Below are 25,979 nucleotides of genomic sequence, written 5' to 3'. Positions count from 1 at the left end.
TATTGCTGTTAGACGCACGTCTTTTTAATTGTTTTCAGTTGGCAGAGAGCGTTTTGCGCGCTGCTTATGCGCGCCGGGCGTCTTTAGTAGTGTTTATTGAATTCTTAAGGGTAAAGAGCATGGATAAAAAGTTGCCAGTACAGCCCGTGGTACAGCCCATGGAGCGAGGGGTTTTGGTTTGCCGACGCAGCACGTCTTTCTATTGGTCTATCTGTGCGGCGACCGGCTGAAAACAGAAGCACATTCAACATACCGAACAAAACGGCTTTTCCAAAGCTCTGTCACTGTTTCAGACTGCCTGGGCATATGAAAATGGATGTAGTTTGTCTGTAAATATTTGCATGGTTTGTTGCCCGGACAGACATTTATGCTACACAATTCACTAAAAGTTACATTGGAGTACTATTTCATAAGCAGAAAATATGTAAATGAGAACGGCTTTTTGAATTGTGTTGTATAAAAATGCAGCACTGTATGTAACAGTTAAGACATTAAACAGAAGTATGACTAGATGACGCCATAAATATGATGATTAACATATGAAGGGTTGATTTGCAAAAATAACTTTTACACAAGATGTTCAAAACAATGTTTTTACTGTGCATTCAAATCAATATCAATGAAACTGCAGTTGGGTTCTTTTCATAAGGTGATATAAAAAATACAGCTAACTATCACAATAAAAATATGATTACATATTTTTTAACAGATTTATCTGTTTTCCAAATAAACTCTTCGTATAGAGTTAAAAAAATATATTTTATGTTCATTAAAAGCAAATTTTGTAATAATAATTTTACCGGACCTTTGACAAGAAATCAGATTCGGACCTTTGAATATAAACATTGAGAACCCCTGCCATAGGGGTTCAGAGGACCCATCACCTCCAGATCATTCAAAATCAAAACAAAACATATTGCTTTCATAAATCCACATAATTTGTGTGATGGTCAAAACGATGTTTAATTATTTAAAAGATTATTAAAATAAAATGTAATCTAAACAAATCTGTTATTTAAATATCATAAATCATCACAGTTTTCGATGTCATCAAAACCACAACAAAAAAGATCCAATGTTTTCAGGTCTTGAATACTACAAATGAATGAAATATAAATACATGCCTTTAAACAACACAATACTACTTATTTTACACAAAAAGCATTTTTGAACAACTCTATCAATAAGTCTACTCGTTATATTTATTTCGTCTCATTAAAGAAATAATGCACATTTGAATAGATTACATTAAAGTATAAATTGTGTTTTACTGATCATTTAATCTGGCCTAGCGGGCCTAGACTAGATTTCCCCACCAACCCATATTACACCTGCCCAAGAAATCTCCCACATAAAGCTATGATTTTAAGATCAAATAGAAGCCTCAGCCAGTTGGTCCCTTTGTGTAAAGTGTTAAGCGAAGTGTTAAGTATTACGGCTAGCACACACTTACCTGCCTAAAAGCAAGGGCTTACTCAGCAGACAAATGACATCTTAATTAATATTGATGAGCCAGTCTAATAACGTGCACCTCCCTCTCCTCATCGTTCAAACATCCCTGATAAATTGCCTGTACGCAGGCAAGGGAGCAAATGAAATTCTCAGAACAGGTGGTGCTTTAGCTTAAAGATGCTATAGTTTTATAGTTCCAGAGTGGTGAGGACATTAGACATTAATCAGTTTTATGTACAAAAAAAAGTTTCTCGTTAACTGAGACCACTCAGCTAAAACTGAATCAATTAAACTGATCACTAAACAACCACTTACAAGCCTGAGGGCTAACTTATTATTGTTAATAAATTACAAAACATGAAAAGTCCCTAACAGTAAGATGCTTTATAGACGTATTTTATAGAGGTTGGTCGTACACAAAAACATGATGATAAAGCAACTCAAGAGAGAATTACTGGACAAGAAAATGACACTCCCAAACTGAAGTTTGTGAACTGATGGCAGAAGGGTTGACAGAGAAAAAAACAAACTTTAACTAAGACTGAAATTGGCATGTTAATATATTGTTCAAATACATTGTTATATAGACATTTTGTGAAAATGTCTCCTTTTTGTTTAAAAGAACTCTGTAATAAATCTCCATAAAATGGAAGGAAGGAGGCGGGAACCGGCAAACATTTAAACATTTAATAACAGAAATAATAAAAGTTATATGCTCCCTATCTCCTACGAGATTCGAGCCCGGTGTGCGCACAGCTGGCGCTAATTCACAATTACTCACCGGACTCGAACCACGGTCTCGCCCCGCCTACTCGACTACAAACTCATTTCGTTTTTAAATGTCATTTTTCAATATAAAATCATTTACATTCTCTTTATTTGACCTGCTAAAAAAATAACAGAATTACCAACTTAATAAACCTGTTAAGATGTTGCTGTAGAGGTATATAAATAGACATAAATAGTGGGAAGATTAGCAATTATTGCAAGTAAAACATATGCTTGACTTCCTGAAGATCAGTAACGTAAAATCAATATATCATACATTCAAAAATATAAAATAAAACAAGCCTTAGAGGGGCTGTGTGTATTTTTGGAGGACCTATTGATATAAAATGACCTTACATGCTACTAGCTTTAACTTAAATACTCTGTTTTTTTTTCCAGCTTCAAGCTTATTAGCGCAGATCTCATAAATTTGGAGGGAGGTGTTTCCAGAAGGCTCAAGGGTGAGAAATGAGAGGAGGTAAGTGAGAAAGACTTATCTTTCTCACTTATCCAACTGAGATTAAACCCTCGAGATCTCTGTAACAACTGATAATTATAAAACTACCACACTGACTTCCGGAACTGATTGCGAATGCATGCACTGCATATGACCTTGTGAGGGCGATGCCAGCTGCTATGCCCTGTGAGTACACAGTGAGCAATTACGTTTGAATGTAAGTTTGAACCAGTTAGAAATACAATTTATTAAATGAAGTACACATACATTTCTAGGAAAATATCCCTTTTTCTACTTACAGAAATATGCTTAAAATGGCCGTAACACACGCAGTTTCTGCCAATCTGATATTTATCTTGAGTACCTATAGAGTAGTTTTGCATACATCGTATCTTCGAAGAGTATTTAGTTTGATCACATTTATAAAAGATAGATACAGATGTAGGATTATTTCTGAAATCATACGGCTCGTGAGGGGGGGAGGGGTAGGCTGAACTAAAGCACATTGGCAACAAAACACAGACATCAGTTTCACCCACCGCATGCGGTTCATGTCCGGCATCTTTTAGCACTGGGACGGCTCCATATATCAGTTTCAAACGATCACCAAATCCAGCGTTATATCCACCGTTTATTTAACATTCATCACCCAAATGCAGTGAACAAACAAACACCTGAACCTCGCGAACGTATGCTCTCTCTCCTGTACACAAGTGAAAGTGACATCTGCGCATGCTCCTTCTCCTGCTCTCCTTGCTGTCGCGTGGGCTTGCCGCATGCTTTTTTCCGGGAGAATTGTCCAATAAGGGACTAAGAAAAATGGTTACAAAACAGTTTTATTTGTGCGCAAAAAACATTCGGAAACATGTACGATCGCTGGGGGAGTGTATCGAGCACAGAAGTACTACGTAATACGGCCAAATCGTTTTTTGACAAGTTGACAATGTTAAGCATGAGAAGATCTTTGCAAATCAACACTTTCATGGCGTCATCTAGTCGTACTTGTGTTTACTGTCTTCTGCTGCATTTTTATATAACAAAATGCGAAAAGCCGTTGTCATTTACATATTTTCGGTTTATGAAATAGTACTTCAATGTAACTTTTAGTAAATCATGCAGCACAAATGTCCATCTGGGCAACAAACTATGCAAATATTTACGGACAAACTACGTTCATGTTCATATGCCCAGGCAGTCTGAAACAGTGACAGAGTTTTGGAATAGGCGTTTGTTCAGTCAGTTGAATGTGCTGCTGTTTTCTGCTGGGCGCTGCACAGATAGACCAAGGGAAAGAAGAGCTGCGTCGGCAAAGCAACACCACGCGCTCGCGGAGCTGCACCGGCAACATTTAATCTACACGCTACACCTGAAGAAGATGATAAACACTACTAAAGGCTGCAAATTTCAACAAATACACGCTTTCTATGTGATCGGCCACGTACACTGGTTTGTGCGCTTGACGTGCCTGTCATACTTTGAAAAGGACTGACATAGAGTATCCTGCGGTTCTAATCTGCACCCATGTTAAAAGAATTGTGACTATCTACAGTAAATAATCTTCTCTCTTTGTCATGGATGATACCAGATTATAAACTCATTTACAGGTTCTCTTCAAATGTCTTTTCTCTAGCCTAAAACCAACTCTATCGCATCTTATTTAAAAAAAAAAGTAGGCATATTTTATAAGGAAATGGCTTTGTCAAAACGCCTAGAAGCCTCTTACCATTCCCAGCAATTCATATCCAATCAAAGCATTCATATCATGAAACACATACAGAGCAACTGTAATCTTTTAGGAGGGTGTGATGTTCAATGCTGATAGCTCTGGACCATCATCAATCATGTTTATGGTCTGGCCTAGGTTTTTCTCTGATCTCAGGGACATTGGCTTTAAAGGGGGGAAACCAGGGGGGTTCGCTCTGAGGAGGCAAGGGGGGCAGTGCATCGCAAAAGCCAAAAAGGACAAGGAAATAATCTGATAAATAAAACAAAAGTAATAGAATAAAAGGACATTGATTTACTTGTTATGAAACAACTCAATTTATTTATAAACTTATAAACTTGAATTGAACTGAATTCAATATTGCTTGTAGATAGATTGTGGTACATCTATCTCCCATATGCCTTTAATTCAAAGGCGGGTAAAATATCCGTAACTTTGCATTGGATTGTAAAAACCCAAATGCAAAAAGGGGACTTTGTCTCCTCATTTCAAAGTCTGCCACCCATCACTGATGTAAACCTATGTCTGCTCCAGGGGTGTTGTGGTCTGACTCATCTCTGCCCATTGTCTAAACCCGCCTGCAGCCCAATTCAGGAGCAGATCCCGCATTAGCTCATAAGCACAAATGCAGAGGCGTTTAAAGCACAGTGCACTTCCATTATTCTGAAATAGATGTAAACCTCATGAACCACAAGGGAGATTTGCCGTGACTGGGGGGACTGAAATGCCCCGTTGTGGCTGTGAGTTACCTTTTTCCACATTTTTTGAATTCGCCCGTTAGCTAAGAAAGAGGTTCACCTCACCTGATCAAAGAGCGAAGAGAAAACTTTGGGCTGACTCTTTTAAAGATAACAAGCCATTGTGGAATGTGAGAAAGAAGTTGTATAATTCAAGGAAATCTTTGTTAAAAGTGCCTGTTTTATAGCCTGCAGCACTGAAGAGGAGGGTGTTATGGTTTAAGTGTTAATTGGTGTCAGAATTAAGTACAAATAATTTTTATGGGAGCGCTTTATGTTTGACCTTCCCCAACATGACCTCCAAATTGATTGTGTTGTTTTCACAGAACAATACATCCGAGAACAAGAGCCATGACACTTCAGCTTGCATAACCAAATTACAGTTAAAGCTTTACTGTATGATTAAAGCTGTATAAATAACACCCTGTATACAGCAAATGCGGTACAAAAAGTAATGTCAGCAGATTCTAAAGGAGGCATTCAAATCCATGAATGCAATTTATTGCCAGACAGGACTAGAAATAGAGATCTGTGATTATCAGCAAATACTGTATGTTCTTAAGGGTACAGGTCAGGATTTGAACACAAAATTTGGGTTCCCACCTGAATCGAATATCTTAGTTACATCTTTGATTTAGCTGATCCAAGCTGGTTATTAGAGGTTATGAAAGCTGGTAAAAAATCCTATTCTTTCATATTCTGTCAAACATAAACATTGAACAAATAAGTGATTTTTAATAAATAACCAAGAAAATAAAAATATAATTATTAAAATGATCATGAATAATAATTATTTAAACAATTGCAATGATTGTAGAGAATACATATAAATATCAGAATTAATTATACTAATGGAATAAATCAATATTGTTTTAATTTTGCATTGTTAGTGTTTCTCTGTTCATTTTAAAATGAGTGGTCATTTTTGGGCTTAGTTTAAATTGTAAATCCAAGAGTTAAGCTTGGTCTGTGCTTCCTTCAAGACAGGACAGGTTCTACTGCAATTCTGAAAACTGTCCATATTTACAAACTTTAGTTTTGTTTCAAACCTGTATGCTGTTATTTTTTCAGTGAAACATCAAATTCATTTGGAGGGATTTCAGTGTCTCTGTTTTCCATACATTTCACACAGCGATGACCAGTCTGACTCCAAAAAGGCAACAAAGGGATCAGGTCAAAAATCATTTAGATAGCTCAATTTAAAAATGAGTCCTATCTTGAAGCGTTAGGTATCGCTGTTAAGTATTAAAGCTGAGCTATAAAAGAAAATTCTGGATTACGATAGCCAAACCTGATTCCCATTGAGCTGAAATGTATTGGTTCAACAAAGGAATGTGGAGGTTATCCAAATCTGTTTTACATCGTTTAAGTTTTATGATTTTCAAAAGAAGACAATACCGGAACTAGTTAACATCTGACAAATTCTGCCTTTTAGCCGGGCAGAGTTCACCTGCTCACATCAAATTTCCAGAACTTAAGAGCCTGAAAGCTGTTGCCTTTGTGCTAGAATGTTTTTTTATTATTATTTTCACTGCTTATGACCAAATCTTTCTAGTCTGAAAAGTTATTGTAAAATGTTGCACTAAAATGCCAGATGAATTCTGTCTTGGTAAGGGATATTTCTTCTTTCACTTCAGTGTAGCTGTGGCCCCTCTGACGCTGCCTGGAGGGGAATAGACGAGACGAGCCATGCCATCACATGCACAGGCCATCAGACCCTGTGTCCCAAATTCAACCGGGGTTCCCTTTCTGTCGGTCTCTCGACGTTGTGTCGAGAACGACAGATGGGGTTCGCCCTTGAGAACCAATCAACTCTGACTACTATAGAAAAGGCCAATGAAATTTGGCGAATGCAATTTGCATGCCGGGCTCCGCCCCCGGAAATCCGGTATAAAAGGAGGCCGGCGTGCAGCATTCACTTACCTTTTGTTCTTCAGAGCCATCGCTCATGAGTACAACTCAGGATTCAATCCTCTACAACTACACGCTGGTGCTACGACGTGTTACAGCGGATCGTCCCTTCCTGCAGCGACCTTCCCCTGGGCGTCTCGGCGGTTCCGGAGGTGTTAGAGATTTTTTCTAAAAGTCCTTTTCAGGACTGACTGAGCATTCTCCAGCGCGGCATGTCCCGCTGTTCTCTTGGGTGCGGCACCCTCATCGAGGAGGGGGATGGACACGATCGCTGCATTAGGTGTCTGGGCGTCCAGCACACTGAAGCAGCGTTCGTTGACACATCTGCCTGCACTGCGGGCAGATTGTCATTCAGAAGTTGCGGTCACGGGTGGCTGTCTTCCTACGGGAACCAGCCACCATTTCGTCTGCTACCCGGGCTGTGACATCTGTGGCTACGGCCCCGATGACCACCCACGTTAGCAGCGTTAGTGATACGGGGAACTCTGCGAACGTAAACCCGCCAGCCAAGTGCTCACGGGCCGATCGCACCCCGATTCGCTCTTCTGAACGTTCCCCAACCGGCGGTGGCATACCGTCCGGATCCTCACGCACACACTCGGAAACGATGTGTGACGTAGATGAGATGTCGCTCGCAGCATCGGAGGGAGACTGGCATCCGACTCTGCCGAATCCAAACTCCACCCCCAGCGGTCGAGTTCAGGAGGAAGCAGAAGTGATGTCATCCGTGCTAACCCGGGGATGCGTGGTTCCCGAGGTCGGTGCGCGGTGCAAACCGCGCCCACCCCGGGTGCCATGTTTTTCCCGGAGGTGCATGAGGAGCTGTGTAAAACTTGGAACGCTCCACTCACGGACCGTTCCAGTGAAACCAGCTCCGGCTCCCTTACTTCCCTCGATGGTGAGGCAGCCAAGGACTGCGTCGAGATCCCCCGGGTGGAACGTCCGCCTGCGGTGCACCTGTGCCGCGGACGGCTACCACCTGGGGGGGGATCGACCACTCCTACCGTCCAAAGCACGTAAGACTTCGGCATCACTGGTGTCGAAAGCTTGCGATGTTGCGGGCCAGGCTGCCTCCTCTCTCTATGCCTTGGCCATCCTGCAGGTCCGCCAGGCCAGGGCGTTGAGAGGGCTCCACGAGGGTAAGGCCGACCCGGGTATAATGCAGGATCTCCGTGCCACCGCTGACAGCGCTCTACGGGCGACTAAGGCGGCGGCACGGGCCCTGGGTCGGACGATGTCCACGGTAGTGGTCCAGGAGAGACACCCCCGGCTATACCTTGTGCAGAAGAGTGACAGCAAGGAAGTCCGCTTTCTTGATGCACTCATCTCGCAGGGTGGGTTGTTGGTAACACCGTCGAGGACTGCGCTCAGCAGTTTTTTGACGGCGAAGCAGACAGTGGCAATTAACCACATTTTTTTCACGCCGCGACTCGGCCGCCTACAGGCCTCCGAGATCTCACGTGACGTCTGCTTCCCTGCAACCCAGGACCCTTTCGGCATCGGCTCCGGTTCCTGTGCCCCCACAGGCGGCACCCCGGAAGCAGAGGTCGAGGGGGAAACCTACACCCCGTCAGCAACCTCCTCGCGAGAAGGGACACTGACGGGAAGACCCCAGGGAGAACAACATCGGGCCCGAACCTTCACAGCCACGGCTCTGATCGGTCGGTACGGGACGACTCCTGCCTCGTCACCAAAGCCGGGCCCTTGTTAGGGCTTGGCGCCCACTTACTCACTGAGTTTTCTGTTCTCCCCGGGTTTACTTGCAGCCGATCGCACACTCCACTGGACTGTGCTCGGCGAACCGACCTCACACCCTGGCGAGGCGTGAGGTCGTACACATACGACAGCCGTCACCACTCTCAAACCGACAGTGCGTGCCGTTGTCCCGCCAGGCAGGTAAGCAGGCGGAGCAAAAACCTTCCCTCCGGGGACTCCCCGCGACATGGTTAGCTCCGCCAGCCGACGAACCACCCCCCGTGGGAATGATGAAGCAGACCGTCCCCTTGGTCACCCTGTCACAGTCCCTGGGAGCTCGAGAGCTGCCCACACTGTCTCGCTGGCTAATGAGGGCGGTCCGTCTTGGTTACTCGATCCAGTTCGCCAGAGACTCACCCAAGTTTCGGGGCATCATCTCTCCCTCTGTCAGAGGCAGGGACGCCTCCGTACTTCGGGTAGAGGTCACCACCCTTCTGGCAAAACAGGCATCGAGTTCGTCCCTCAAAACCAAGATGTTCAGTGGGTCACCACCCGCACTTCATCGTTCCCAAGAAAGACGGCGGGTTGCCCCCAAAGGCTGCGTACCCTGAACAGAGCACCTTCACAAGCTGCCATTCAGGGTGCTCACACAGAGGCGCGTCCTGACATCTATGAGGTGTCAGGATTGGTTCGTGGCAATCGACCTGAAGGACGCTTACTTTCATGTCTCGATCCTCCTCGACACCGGCCGTTCCCACGGTTCGCGTGCGAGAGGCGGGCATATCAGTACAGAGTCCTCCCTTTCGGTCTGTCCCTGACCGCCCTTTCTCCCTGAGAGGAGGAAGGCGAGCGGGTACTAAACTATCTCAGCGACTGGCCTATCTTGGCACACTCGCGAGATCTGTTATGTACACAAAGGGACCTGGTGCTCCGGCACCTAGGTCGATTGGGACTCCAGGTCAACCAAGAGAGGGGCAAGCTCTCCCCAGTGCAGAGCGTCCTCTTTCTCGGTATGGAACTCAACTCTGTCACCATGTCGGCACACCTGTCCGCAGTTGTGCCCAACCAGTGTTGAACTGTCTGAAATGAACATTTTAGGCAGACAGCGGTCCCCCTGAAACAATTCAGAGGCTCCTGGGACACATGGCGTCCTCGCGGGCTAATACCCCTCGAGTTGATGCACATGACACCGCTCCAACACTGGTTTCAGAGTCGAGTTCCGAGGAGAGCGTGGCACACCGGCAGCAGGCGCATGGTGATGCCGCCCTGCTGCCGACGCACCATAACCCCTAGTCTTTATGACTTTTTCGACGGACTCAGGTCCCTCTGAGCAGGTTATGAGGCAGGTCGTGGTGACGACTGAAGTCTCCCTGCAGGGGTGCGGTGTAGTGTGCAACGGGCACGCAGGTGGGGTGTTGGACGAACCCCCGCCTGCGCTGGCATATCAATTGCCAAGAGTTGTGGGCTATGCTACTTGCACTGAGCAGGCTACGGCCTCTCGTGCGAGACATACACGTGCTGTTCCGAGGACAGCACTATAGCTGTAGCGAATACAGATCGTCAGGGTGGCGTTCGCACACAGCAGCTAAACACAACTTGCTCGACGCCTCCTCCGGTGGAGTCAACAGGTGACTCGTTCCCTGCAGGCCACACACCCCGGGCAAACTGAACTAGACAGCCGACGTGCTTTCTCGCCAGTTTATGCCTCGTGGAGAGTGGCGACTCCACCCCCGTGCAGTCCAGCTCATTTGGAGGCTGTTCGGGTAGGCCCAGGTAAAACCTGTTCACCTCCCGTAACACCACCATTTGCCCGCTTGATAGTCCCTGCCCTCGGCACGGATATCCTTGCGCACAGCTGGCCGCGGGATGGGCGGAAGCACACCTTCCCCCCCCAGGAGCCTTCTTGTACAGACTCTGTGCAAGGTCAGGGAGCAGGAGCACCAAGTGTTATTGGTTACACCACACCGGTCTAACCGCACTTGGCCTCAGAGCCGATGCTCTGGATAGCGACTCCCCCTGAACCATTCCCCTGACAGAGGACCTGCTCTCTCAGGGGAAGGACACGTTCTGGCATCCCAGATCAGACCTCTGGAACACCCATGTCTGGTCTCTAGACGGGACGAGAAGATCCTAAGATGGCTACTCCCCCTATACGGCTGAGACCATCACCCAGGCTAGGGCCCCATCTACTAGGCGGTTACACGCCTCTAGACGGTGCCTCTTCTCGTCCTGGTGTCTTTCTCAACGAGAAAGACCCACTGAGGTGCTTGATCAGGATTGTGTTCCCCTCCTCACGAGACTGGAGACTAACATCTCCCTTCCACACTGAAAGTGTATGTAGTCGCTATTGCCACTCATCACGACTCAGTCGGTGGAAAGTTTCTAGGGCAACACGACCTGGTCACCAGGTTCCTAAGCAGCGAGAGGGCGGAATCCGCCTCATCTCCGCTCCATACCCTCTTGGGACCCTAAGTGGTCCTGGGGAGCCTCAGGGCCCCCCAAAGAGCCCCTCGGAGGTTCCGATCTTCCTCATAGAGTAAGACGGCCCTCCTGACGGCGCTCACTTCCTTCAAGAGGGTAGGGGACCACCGAGCATCCTCCGTGTCCCTGGATTGCCTTAAACTCGGCCCTGGAAACTCTCACGTTATCTTGAGACCCAGGCCCGGATGCGTGCCCAAGAAGTTCCCACTACTCCCTCCGGGGCCAAGTGGTGAACTTGCAGGCGCTCCCCATAGGGGAGGAAGACCCAACCCGATTAGTGTTGTGTCCAGTACGTACTGGACCGCACGCAGAGCTCTGAAGCTCTGACCAGCTCCGTGTCTGTTGGAGGACAGCAGAAGGGGAAGGCTGTCTCCAAACAGAGGCTGGCGCACTGGGTCGTGGACGCCGTTACGACGGCATTCCGATCTCAGAATCTCCCATGCCCATTGGCAGTGAGGGCTCACTCCACACGGAGTTTAGCCACCTCCTGGACACTGGCAGAAGCGCCTCTCTAGCAGACATCTGTAGAGCTGCGGGTTGGGCTATGCCCAAACACCTTCGCAAGGGTTAACAACCTTCGCGTAAACCCGGTGTCAGCCCACGTCCTGCGTGGCGACATGTAGGACTGGCATCCGGGGGGGCGTATGCCTGCGAAAGCACCTTTCCACCCTCTAACAGGTTGGGTCAGTGTGCTATTTACCTTTTCTTCTTACCCGAACACATCGCTAAGAAACTGGTACCTCACCAGCCTCCCTTCTTACCCAGACACTGGTTAAGAATAGGCATTCCATCCATCACCAAACAAGCACCCCCTGGGGGCTGGCTGGGCAGAGCAGCCTTTCCCCTTAGGCCGGGATACCATGTGAGCTATCACAGATAGCTCTAACCGGACCTAGTGCTACCGGACGTCTGTAACACCCCCTCCGTGGGCTGTTCCGTCTGATGTATCCTCATGAGAATGGTTCCCACTCCTGGTAACCCATGAGCTTCCCCAGGTGGGCCTCCACCTCGCGGTTAACTACTCAGTCCGCACGTTCCATGCGTTCTCCTCCAAGGACGAGACCATACCTATATCCACCATATTCCTCCCCACGGGTAGGAGGTGGCCTCTGTAGCGCTTCTCTGATTAAGAGTCGCGCTTACCCGGTGTAAACTGATCTGGACGGCCTCTCGCCTATAGAGAGCTAAGGCCCCGTCCGTGAAAGTTACCGGTCAGGGCTGTACCCATCTTTCTCCAAGAAAGCTCTGGAACCCCCCGACCACCACACTGGAAGGTTACAGTCTCACGAAAGCTTCGAGATGACACGCCCAGGCTTGTTACCGTCGCTTCGCTAGAGATTGTGACGCGATACAGCGTTGTGGCGTTTTCCATAGGCAACCCCATCTGTCGTTCTCGACACAACGTCGAGAGACCGACAGAAAGGGAACGTCTTGGTTACGTATGTAACCTCAGTTCCCTGATGGAGGGAACGAGACGTTGTGTCCCTTATGCCACGAACACGTATCGTATTCTGCTGCAGTTTGAGAGGTCTCAGGCTCTTCAGAACAAAGGTAAGTGAATGCTGCACGCCGGCCTCCTTTTATACCGGATTTCCGGGGGCGGAGCCCGGCATGCAAATTGCATTCGCCAAATTTCATTGGCCTTTTCTATAGTAGTCAGAGTTGATTGGTTCTCAAGGGCGAACCCCATCTGTCGTTCTCGACACAACGTCTCGTTCCCTCCATCAGGGAACTGAGGTTACATACGTAACCAAGACGTTGTGTCAGTTCAGTCAGTGCTGTTTTGTTTTGTATTATTTTCTGGATATTCACTTTCTGAATGCTGTCAATCCTGTTGAACTTTATCACAACCCTTTCACAAGCTATTTCTGACCTAAAAGTCTCATTTGTTGCTGGCATACATACAGTATGAAAAATACTCCCTTCACATAATAATAATAATATTTAATAATAACAATAAACTTCAGCTTCGTGTTTCTAAAGTTTAAATCCTTAGCAAGGAATATTCAGACACGCATGTTGAAAGCTATTCTGAAGCTTAGATTCAATAAATGGATTGAATGTTTTGGATCTGGGAGGAAGTTGCAGTATGCTTTCAAAGTACATCAAACTCTTTTATCTCTAAGGATCAAGGAAAACGTGATGTGATTCCTTTGAAATAAAACACACCCAGCGAGTCTGCATTCGTTCACGGCACCTCTGTGCCACTCACCGTACTCGCTGTCATAGAAGATGATAAACTTGTGCCAGCGCAGCTCAGAGATGAGTGTGATCATCACGTCATTTAGACGCACGGGAGGGCGCGCGGCCAGAGTGTAGCGCTCTTCGTCAGGGCTGGGATTGAGCTGACACTCGGCGCGCGGCGTTCCGTCTCCGTTCCTCTGGATGAACAGGTGAGGAATGTGCATGGCATCCGTGAGAGACTGCAGCGCGTTGGCTGCCGCGCAGCCTGTAGACGACACCAGCGCTAGGATCCCTTGATTCATGAGCTCACATGCTGGAGAAATTGACACAAAGAAGAAAGAAACGGAGAAAATGCAGTTAGACAATTATAGTAGACGGAACTCATAGGTATCACTTAAAGTCATGGCACAAAAATGAAAATTCTGTCATCATTTCAAAGCTTTATGACTTTCTTCTGCAGAACACAAAAGCAGATATTTTGATGAATGTGGTGAAATGGCACCCATTGACTTTGACAAAAGAAGTAAATGGGGGCCAGTGCTGTTCGGTCACAAACTTTCTTCAAAATATCTTCTTTTGTGTTCTGCCTAAGAAAGGAAGTCACAAAGCTTTGAAATGACGGGGGGTCAGTAAATGATGACAAAAACATTGGATGAACTTTCACTTTAAAGGAAAGAATTTTGGATAAAAAAATATATTGGTTGATCTTCCATATAATTACAATGAATACTGAATTTAAAATATATAATATAAGTATAATATAAAGGTATACTGTATATGACTAACATTTTTGAATTTGGGTGTACAATCTATATGGATCCTTATGAAACAAATGCTCAATTTTAGTTATCCAGCAGTAATTGATACAGAAAGTCTTAGGGTAATACAATAAAAAACAGATGGCAAAACACATCCAGATTTTAGAGGACAACTGTGATTTTCTTACAATATGCTGGTAATTTATCGCCTTTGTTTAACATAGCTGGTAGATTTCTCAAAGAAATCTTGTTAAAGTGGCCATGAATAATTTATAAGGTAAGACATAGATGTTGCCACCTCGAAGCTGCAGATTGAAAAACATACTCTATAATACATAAAGTAACCCTGAGTTTCAAAAGTGAATTTCAAATCCAAGGCTGTTCCAAGCCGCATACTTGACAATTAATATCTGTATAAAAAGGACATTGTGGCATAGAAAAATTGCATTAATATTAGTAGCTTTTTATGCAGGAACATCTCCTACCCCAGCGTAAGACTGCTTCGGTATTACAACTCTCACAATCTAAACGCATCATGCGTATAATATATGTGACCCTGGATCACAAAACCAGTCTTAAGCAGCACAGGAATATTTGTGGCAAAAGCCAACAATTTATTGTATGGGTCAAAATTATCGATTTTTCTTTCATGCCAAACATTAGATTAGATTAGATTAGATTAGATTAGATTAGATTCAACTTTATTGTCATTACACATATACAAGTATAGTGTAACGAAATGTAGTTTAGGTCTAACCAGAAGTGCAATTAGCAAGTGCAGATATACAGTGTGAATAAATACAGAATACGATATTAGGAAAATAATTTACGATGGGCATGTACTATAAAAATATGACAATCGGTATGTTCTATGAACAATATATACAGAAGGCTATATACTGTGAACATTAATGTACAGGAGGTTATGAACAGATAACAATAAAGACTATACAATAGTGCAAATGACTTGAGTGTGCATTAGTTACAGACATTAGCTACTAAAGTTACAGTGCAGTAGATGAGTTAATGTGGTTATTAAAGGTACGGTGCAATACATGAGTAGATGCAGATATACAGTTACAGTATAAACATAATTAGGATATTAAGTAAAGATCATGTTCCATGAAGATATTTTATAAATTTACTACAATAATTATATAAAAACTTAATTTTTGTGAGTAATAAGCTATGTTAAGGACTTAATTTGGACAACTTTAAAGCAACTTTTAAATTTAGAATTTTTTGCACCCCGAGATTCCAGAGTTTTAAAGTTATATACCGTCAAATCCTAACAAACCATATATCAATGCAAAGCTTATTTATTTAGCTTTTAAATATATTTAAATTCCCACAAAAGACTGGTTTTGATGTCCAGGGTCACATGTGTAAAAAAAATGAAATTCATTTTTCATATATATTAATTTTATCTTTTTGATCTTTATACAAATTCTAATTATTTAGAGCATTTAGTTTTAATTTGCATTGTAATAAATATTTTAGCATAGATCCAAAAAAGAGGGACAGTGCTTATTTTTTCTGTGCAGCAGAAACATTTTTACTGCAAGAGCTAGATAATGTATTATTAATAAAACCAAAACAGCATTTAAAATGCACCAAGCTCATAGTATAGAGAGCAGCTAATGGAGTCTTAATAATATTCCAAGTGAAAAATAATAACGCAGTAAATTGCACACAATAGCCGTTTGTCCATCTGCCCCCATAGAGTCCCTGTGCTCATTCAATTTCAGCAAAGCCTGGATTCAGATTGAATGTGCGCAACTGTTTTAAAGAACAGTAAGATCAATGGATTATAAATTCCTATCAAATAAGAAGACACACAAAGATTTTTACAGCAAATAAACGAAATACTTTTCACCAAGAAACTTGCTTTGGGTCACCAGAGAGATTCCTCATTAAACATCTGAACAAACCCAATTCAGATTGTTATTCCACTGAACCCATCCAGCTATAATTTGATGAGGTACAAAATGCCCTTAAACGCATAATCGACTCTCATAATAGCCTGTAGTATTTTACGATCTTATATTCGATTTTTATGAAAATCAGGTGATTTCAACAATATAAAACGCGTTCGTAAAATCTTAAATGCAACGCAAATACACAATATAATGTTTCAAAGAAAGTAATATGATTCTGATCGGACAGATAAACTTGTCCGTGTGGTTGTCAAGCTTTCTTATCTGTCAATAACTATGCAAATAGAGCTTTTTTATCCTTAAATGATCTGTGAATATAATGGAGCTATGGAAGAATACAGGTGTGAAATACATGAAGGATATTTAAAAGAGCTGATCTGGTGATACACATCACAGAGGGAGAGACAGAGAGAGAGAGAGAGAGAGAGAGAGAGAGAGAGATCCAAGATACGGGTAGTGATAAGGTTAAGGAAGAAAAGCACTGTATTGCAGGTGGAGGAACAGAATACTTTTGCCTCCTATGTAACATTGTCAAGAATGAGTTGAAAGACAATGCAGAAACACAGCAGCAACCCCATCAATCAATCTGACAACATCCACAAACTTCTTTAGAGCGAGATAAACGTGCAAGGCTGCAGAGCACAGTAAAACACAGGACAGCAAACCTGGGCCATGTGAGAAAGGCCATTAAAGCATCTGAGGTGGAAATTCTCAGGCTGTTTCTGTTCGCTGGTCCATGAATGCTACATCGATAGATTCAGAAACTTCCTAGTGATGACAACTAAAAAACTTAGAAAAGGGAAATATTTCTTTTTTTTGCCAAAGGGTTGCCGCTGAGGTTTCTGGGATCCATCTCCATCTATTAGCAATAGAGTTTCCCCTACAGGGTCCACCTCCATCCGTTCACTCCTGGGCCCCCATCACCAAGGTCTGTTTACTCTGTTCCCTCTCCGATGCCCGTTTGTGCCACCTTCACTAAAGTTTGACTAGAATCAGATTAGAACTTTATGGAATAAAGTGGTTACCTCTCTCTCTCTCTCTCCACAAACTGTGTGTATTTTTAATGCAGATTATGCTGTATTATGGACTAATATTCAATTATAGAACAATGGTTTACACTGAGGTTAAACTGCAGCATTCTTTCCCTTTAATCTGATTCTGGGATTTGACGATTGTTTGTCTCTTCAGCCTTGATAGAATGCATTTAAAATGTCTCTGCCATGCAGATTAGAGACCTTTATCACCTGACAGGATTAAGAAACGTATCTCTGCTTTATTTTGAAACGACAAGGCAGATAAGAGAGCTGGAATCGGGCGGCAGGAATAATTCACAATTAGGGATTGCACAAAACCAGCTAAATTAAATAATCCACAGATCATAATCCTCAGAGTCGTTCTGTCATTGTTTCCAGAATCCCCCGCGCCAAAACGTTCACCATATGGCAATAGAGAGGGCAAGATAAGCAGACGAACGATGTTTAATTCCCTTTACAGAAATGACATAAATGGTGGTGTCAGGATGATTTCACACAGGCAGACAGATGTTTTTATTGGTCTTTCAGGAAACAGAGAAGATGTCCTGGACAGCAGGGTGCTGTTTGCCGATAAGGCAACTTTGTCTGTTCAAAAGTCTATATTTGCAGTTCAAGAGTTTGAAAAAGAGAATGACAACCCAGTGTGTGAGGATGTGAATGTGTGTGTTTGCATGTGCGGAAGATGGCATGACCACCGGAGCTTAAAAGATTACCAGACCAAAAACATCAACCCCTACAAAATCCCATAATCCTGCTGGAATTGGCATCGTCAAACTCTTTCAGTGCCCTGAAAGAAAAATTATCCCTCATCTGTTTACGCAAAAGCCTATAATTAGCATTCTATCGGTTCCAAAATAAACTATTTCTGTTGCGAAATGAGCAGGGTTTAGGATTTGAATCATTATGTGTGTCTGAATGCCATTCAAAGAATCAAAAATCATTTTCGAAATGTTTTCGCTAACTTGCTCAGTAGATAAATCCTTTTTGACGTGTCAATTCAAATGGGGGCATTAAAACTAGGCCCTTATTCGTTTTTCAGATTAATCAAACGGCCGTACAATCGTGAAACAAACAAGTGACCTTAAAGACACGTTACAGAAAGATCTAATTCCTAGAAGGTGGTTTAAGATTTATTGTATACATGTAACATACACACGTGTATCGCAACAAATGGAATATGATTATTCAACACTTACAATCCTGATTTCTTAAATGATTTTTCTTTCCATTTATGCGATCATTATGGGATCGCCCTTTACCGCAAAAGATGCACAAAACTGCCCTTTAGAACCTGACTAAATAAGGTTTGATACAGCACAGATCATGTAGGATGCCTATTTTTTTTTAACAGCGTCAGCTTTGAGCAATTACTGTAATGCCCTCAAATGCTGACTCTTAAGATTTTGGGACAATAAAACAGGGACATATATAGAAACGTTCCAATGTCAGCATCATGTCTCATGTGTCGCTCATTTGTAAGGACAAAAAGGATAAGGTCAAGCACCGGATGTGCTCTTTCTTTATTGTTTTTGTGATAATTTGAAAGAACATTCACCTCCATTTATCTTTTGTTACAGTGTGTAAGCAATATAATTCTGAACAATAAAGACTGATCCATTATCAGCACCCAAACAACAGCTTCAAATTACAGCAGAATTAAAAAAATAGATTATTCTTGTCATTTGTGAATAGACGGGTGCTCGAATTTGTTCAAACCTATGATGTTCATAAAAGTTTCAGTTATTCATATTATTATGTTTTCCCTGTAGGTTGGCTAGAGGTTATGAAACAAGTTAATTTACGACTTGAGGTCCCATTTACCTCAAGGGATGAAAAGAAGCACCTTGTTCTCTGTTCGAAAGAGGATGAAGAAGGGGGATGAGAAGGGGGAGGGATGTAAAAGCTTTGCACAGCAAACACATTTTTACAGCAACCCCTTTCTTATACTTGCTACAACCCAGCGCCAACAAAGGACATGCAGTACAGGCTGGAATGAGAGCCTCCCTCAAGCAGACAGCCCGGCACTAAGTCCTTCCTGACTTTGTCAGTGTGAGTTATTCATTTGGCCCGGCCCGTCCTGTGTCCTTCATTAATAGGTAATGCACAGCACCTGCAATTATGCGTAGAAAAGCTATTTAAGGTTTGATGCTCTGAATTACAACAGGCTGTGAAGCAGCCTTGAAAAATATGAGGTTCTTGTCCCAGACGTGTTACATTAAAAATGAGTTATTGACGTTTTGCCTCTGCCCGATATCTGTCTGTTTTCTTTTTCCGGTAAATAGATGTACCGTCTGGATCGCAATTCTATTAATGAAAAATGACGCTTTTTAAACTAATTACAGTTCAAAAAGTTTACTTTTTCTAAAGAAGCACATTTTCAAAGAGAAAGGCTGGAAGAAAAACGCCTCGATATTTCAGCTGAATGAACTGAAGCTTTTTCTGAGGAACTGAAGAATTGAAGGAGGCACTTAAGCGAGACGCTTTTTTTCGACAGGAATCTTCGAAAAACTCCCAATACACCTCACAGTGGAAGTAACAGGACAACTACCTAACATCTTCCACTTGAGTTTTTCTCTCCAGCAATCAATGATGCTACAGCGTCCCACCAGAACAAAGTGCAAAAGTGTTTCAGCAGCGCAACATTGACCGTCCTTGTAAAACTACTAAGATGGGGTCTGCATCGAAAGGGATAGATCAACCAAAATTAAAATTCTTCTGTCATCTCACCATCATGTTGTCCCAAACCAACAGGACTTTTGAAAAATGTTGGTAACCGAACAATATTGTTACACATCAACCTTTATTGTATGAACACAAATTCCTACAATTGAAGTTAGACGGAAGAAAGAAAGTGAAAGAATTAAGAGTGAATAAATGGTGACAGAATTTCGATTTGTTGTTTGAAGTGAAAACTACAGAACCTTGTTGACTGACCTCACTTGTTTGTTTGGAGTTTGCGTGTCTGTTTTTTAAATCGCCACATTGTGGGTTATTTACGTTGTAAATTTTCATTGATAGGCCAGCACAGCTGGATTTTTTTATTGGTCGTCTGGCAGATTTTGTGGTGACGGGACAGTTCTGACTCCTGTAGACGGATCAGCTGAGCAAACTCCCGGTAAAAACCTCTTCAAAACTTCATATTTGTTTTGATTTCATGTTAAAACCACAACCGATTCGAAATTCTAACCATATTTAATAATTTCTGTCTCAGAATCATGTGATAAATCCACAGATTCTCTCTAAAGATTAAGTTCATTAGGAATCTATTTATAAAGCATGTTGGGAGAATAAAACTTTATCTGGTTTATTATATCAATTTATTTTGTATTCATTTACTGTAGCTATTAAACAACGACAATAAGGCTCATACAATACCTTAAAGCTGTGAATGGAAGGAAACATCTCTCAAAAGAAAGATGTTTAATGAAACCTTTGTTCATTAATAAAAAAAGATCTCAATAAACTCAACTGACTTGTGAATATTCTGAATAAAAAATGATTAAGTACTTGACAATATTTATTCCTTAATTGAAAATTCATGGATAACAACAATAATGATAGTTGAGAATTAAGAACTATCCGAGCACATGATAGTGGATTAACCATCACAGAAATATAATGAAATGTAACGTAACTCTACAGTGTTATGATCACAATCATGATCTAATGACAGTTTTACTGAATAAAGTCATGTGAACATAAATAAAGCGAACAGAGACCTAGACATAAAAACATGATAAGGGGAGGGATAGAGAAAACAACAATCACAAAAGGCAGAAATGATGCAGCGGCAATGAGAAAAGATGGCTGTGTGTGAAAAGAACAGAAGATAATGAGAAGTTTTTGTATGATCGATAAATGTCTCAATCAGACCGAAGACCCATAGAAGAAAAGAGCAAAAGATAAATCCTGTTTTGTTTGATTTCAAGTCACTAAAGGCTTGTGTAAACACATCGGTGTTAGAACAAAGATTAGCAATGCCATCTCTCTAATCGATGGCAGAAGACAGTGACATTACAAGTAGTGAAGAGACATCAATAACTACTGTCTGGAGACATACACAATCTTCACACGCTTCAAACATACACACAATAAAAGTAATAATGCATAGAACTATAAAAGCTAATATGTCCAGTGTGAAGAAAGAAAAGTGACTTATGACCTGATGCAGAGAGTTAATATTTAAAATATAAATATATGATATGATATGATATGATATGATATGATATGATATGATAGGATATTGATATCATATGGATATGATAAAACAACAATATATATATAGTGATTTTAGACTCTTTGCAAAACTTATTTTTATTTGTCCTATTATACAAAATTTTATTTCCACCCTTAAAAAATTGTAACAGTTGGCATCCAAATTCTCGAGCGGCAGCGCCAAATGCTTAAAGCATCTACCCAAAATACCACTGTGACATGATCAGGTTTGCTCTTGAGATGTCAAGAGGATTCTCGCTGTCCGTATCTCTTTTAAATGCATGTCATTCCCTATCTCATTCATCTCTGGTGTGACATTAACTTTCAAAAGCTCCAATCCTATCACAGGACGATATGAGGTGTAATGTCACTGAGTGCTGTGATAGAGACCCGTCTTCCATTGTGACAGTAGACAATAGCTCACTCAAAATGCAAATTCCATCATTATTTACTCACGCTCATGCTGTTCCAAACCTACGTTTATTTATTTCCTAGTGGAATACTAGAAATTAGAATGAATCACACATGGCAGGTTTGATATCAATGACATTTGGTTAGAAGACATCGAGTCTGTGTTTGATGATGTCACTGATGTAATCTAACATGATGTGTTGAAAGACACAATTTAAAAAACTACAATTGGGGCCACTGAATAGCTTCTGCTGGAGCTTAACAGACTTGGTCACTATGAACTGTCATGATATGAAAAATAACTGCTTCAAGGTTCATCAGATCAGTGTTCAAAGTCGAAATAACTGCATATGAGTTTGGAACAACACGGTTACAGTAAATAACAAGACAATTAATTTGATTTTAAGTATGTGTTATCACCATCTTTTTTCTGTAATCTTTTTTTAAAAGGATTAAAAGCTTTCATTCGTGTATCTCAATGTTCCTCTCGTTCTGGCCCTGTTTTAAACATTCTTAAAACCCCTTCAGCAGAAGCCTGTGATCAGCAAGACATCTTTTCAGCGAGAAAATCACACTGTGTTCAAAAGACTACCACTAGTGATTTTGAATTGGCCACAGACATTTACAAAAAAGTGTAAAACATCTTATTACAGTTTTTCTCAAATGCTAAAACATAAAAGGCAATCCTCTAAACCAAATGACCAGTTGTCTAAACACAGTTACTAAATCTCGCCATCATTTTCCAATATCATAAACACATTTCACATGAAGACACAATTCACAAAACACAATCCTCCGTTCTCATAAATCTTAACACATTTTTCCTTGCTAAAACACAAGTTGCACTTTGCTCGTATTCTCAAATGAAAGCTCATGTGATGCAAAATGCTTGCCACAGTCAGCAATATTTGAAAACAATGAACACACCTGGCGTCATTCATTACACACAACGCCTCAAAATTGAAGACACTTGTTGCTAATGCTGTGACCACATGTATAAAACCAAGTTCAGAGTGCACAGTTTGTCGAAGATTCCAAACAAACACAATGGATCAAGGCAGAGTCAGGGGAAGAGGAATTCGAGTCAGAGGAGGGAGAAGAGCTGGCCATGGAAGAAGAGGAGCAGGCCAACAAGGGAGAGGAGGAGGCCAACAAGGGAGAGGAGGAGGCCAACAAGGGAGAGAAGGAGGCCAACAAGGGAGAGGAGAAGGTCCAGGAGGGAGAGCAAGACAACCTCGCACCATCATTACGGACGAGATGCGAGCAACAGTCATTGACCTTGTCATTGTCCATGGCATGACAATGGCTGAAGCAGGACTAAGAGTCCATCCAAAACTGAGTAAGTTCACCGTGGCCACCATTATGAGGGCATTCAGACAACACAACAGGTATTGTACTCTTTTGCTTTCTTTGTCACAATACAATTATACAAGCCTGTGAAAGCAGTCTATTGGTTTTAAATGAGTTGTTACTGTATTGTAAAACATGTCAATTGACAACACATGTTTCTTTCTTTAAAGTTGAAAGAATGCCACATAGAGGTGGGAGGTTGCCATATTTACAGCGGCACAAGAAACCCTCATTGTGGATATGGTTCGTGAGAACAACCTCATCAGACTCCGGGAGATCAGAGAAAAAGTCATTGCCGATAATGTCAACTTTGAGAGCATTGATGATGTCAGCTTGGCCACAATAGACCGAGTTCTCCGGCGCCAAAAGATGCAGATGAAACAGGTCTATAGGGTTCCCTTTGAGCGCAACTCCGCGCGTCACAAAGACCTACGTTACGAGTATGTGCAAGTAAGTATACAACTATGTTCACAGTACAGTTAGTGGACATACTGTGTTGCTCAGTGGCCTACAATAGTTTTGGACAATACTGTGCTACCTGATTGACTTACTGCATTTGGTACAAATGTTTGTTTATACATTGTATTAGGTTTTCCATAATGATGATGGGATGGATAAACAAACAATGTCATATTGTATTCTAGCTACTGTCTCCTGGTACCACAACTCTGGTGAGCAAAAACCTCAGCGCTGATCTACTACTTGACTGTTTAATAGACCTAGATACATCCAGTATTAATGCGAGGCATTGTGTTAACTACGACAGCCACACACAAAAATCCTCAATACTGAAAGCAGGAAAATGTGATGTCATGTGAAACGAATATGAATTTATAAGCAATTTTGAGGTATTGTTTTTAAAAATGTTATAATATTGCAGGTAAGCTGCTTAGGAATTAAGGATACTGTAATAAGGTTCAATACAGTTTTTTCCAACTACTTACACACGTTTTCAAAACTATGTCACCTTTTCTCAAAACTCTACACACAATTCCCAAAACTGCACACACAAAATGCAAAATGCCTCATATCTCCTTCAAAATTTAACACTGCATTCAAAATTCCATAAACACATGTCAGGATGAAGCATTTGCAACAAATGGCAAATACTTCTTTCATAAAAGTGAATGTTTCGATATACCAAGTAAACACTGTTGTTCTAAATTTAAAGCTCTTTTGTCTTTCATGTGCTCATATCTACATGTTCTACAGTGAAAGTTATCTGCTGAGGGGAAACAAGTACACTGTAAACACAAATGCAATCTAGATACAGAACATATATATTAGGCCAAACATTACTGTTTATTACAGTAGCATTCAACAAAATCAAAGACATATATAAACCAAAAGTATGTTCTTCAGAATTGTGTGTGTGGGGTCCCGGGGGACAGTCCAGAAATTGGTGGAGGTGCAGCCATCATTGTTGAGCTAAGCTTCATCGCTTCTTTGGGCTGGGGCTGGCCACAATACTTTGTCCACATCACTAGAAACATTTTCTCTTGCCAAACATCGAGGGAAGTATCTCTTAGCATGGCGTATCCAACCTTGGACAGAGGCAAACTCTGTGTCCCCACATGCATCCTCCATTGCCTGGAGAAGCGCCATGCGGGCATAGGGTTGGCGATCATAGACTTTCCAGCGCCTGGCTGAGAAGAATTCCTCTATGGGATTTAGAAAAGGTGAATTTGGGGGTACGTACAAAACTACAAATTGCTGATGGGTGGTAAACCAGTTTTGGACCAGAACAGCACGGTGAAAACTAACATTGTCCCATGTAACCACAAATCTAGCATGCTCCTGATCTGGATCAGGGACAAGCATTGTGTACAAACTGTAGTACAGCATGATAACCAACCTCATTCATTCAAGGCAGTGCAATAAATGGATGGTTTAGAGTTACAAATGTTTTTGCAATACTATGAAGTCATAGGTATTTACTGTACATTACTGTATAGCTAAAATAGTCATTAGATAGTTTCATACCTGTTCTCATTTCTGAAGGTTTGAATTATTGATGCCACTGTAAATCGACTCAAATTGGGCTGGAGTCTCATTCCAGCCTATCTCATGCTCAAACCGTGGTTGATCACAAGATCAACAAGTGTTCCCCTAATCTTATCAGAGATGGCTCTCCTTCCTTCTCTTCTTTGCCCTCGTCCTCTTCTTCCTCTTCCTCCTCTTCCTCCTACTCCTCTTGCTCTCTGTCCATTGTTGGCATGCATTGTTCAAAACAGGTAATCTGACCTTTGATCTATTTATAGGCCAATACTACAGTAAAGCAGTGATTGGATAGTGATCAGTTAAGCAATTAGTGTTTCCACATGTGAGGAGTGTGTGTGTGACCTGGTGAATAAGTGTAGCATTTTGACTGGTTGTGTTTGGAAAAGGAAAGCAAGTCACTTCCTGTTAGATTTTTGTGTTTTAGGTAAATAATTGTGTGTAATGTTTTGAAAAAAGTGTTTTATGCAATGAACGCTGAGTCAAAGGCTGAGAAATAGCTTGTGGTTTTGGAGATTTTGTGTTTAGTTTTGCACTTTGGGTGAGAGGTTTCAAAAAGCATGTGACATGAAAAGATTTTATGTGTAAGCAGTTGGAAAAAACTGTAAAAGGAAAGAGACGGGAACCGGCAAACATTTAAACATTTAATAAAATGACAACAAAGTAAAAAGACAGCCGGCAGCCACTCACGGACGACTGCCGGCGAATTAAACAAACCACTACTCAAATGCAGGCCTGGTCCTCAATCGTTGACGGTCCGGTCGCTCGTCCTCTTATGCTCCCAATCTCCTCCTTGATACGAGTCCGGTGCGCGTACAGCTGACGCTCATATTCACTCACTCGGCGGCCTCGACTCACGGTCTCGTCC

The 25,979-nt window shown here is 42.2% G+C and overlaps 1 protein-coding gene across 3 annotated transcripts in view; it reads right to left on the bottom strand.

Annotated features, from left to right (window-relative positions):
* The window catches only part of grid1a (glutamate receptor, ionotropic, delta 1a), a 207,576-nt gene that overhangs the window by 72,210 nt on the left and 109,387 nt on the right, over positions 1-25,979 (bottom strand). For all 3 annotated transcript variants that reach the window (XM_056768187.1, XM_056768189.1, XM_056768188.1), the window contains exon 3: positions 13,437-13,721. In XM_056768187.1, coding sequence (XP_056624165.1) covers positions 13,437-13,721 — 285 coding nt within the window. The remainder of the gene's footprint in view (positions 1-13,436; positions 13,722-25,979) is intronic.

The sequence above is a fragment of the Triplophysa dalaica genome, chromosome 15, assembly GCF_015846415.1.
Source record: "Triplophysa dalaica isolate WHDGS20190420 chromosome 15, ASM1584641v1, whole genome shotgun sequence".
Classification (NCBI taxonomy): domain Eukaryota; kingdom Metazoa; phylum Chordata; class Actinopteri; order Cypriniformes; family Nemacheilidae; genus Triplophysa; species Triplophysa dalaica.
Note: the sequence above shows the minus strand (reverse complement) of the source record. Positions and strands in the feature narration are given on the sequence as shown.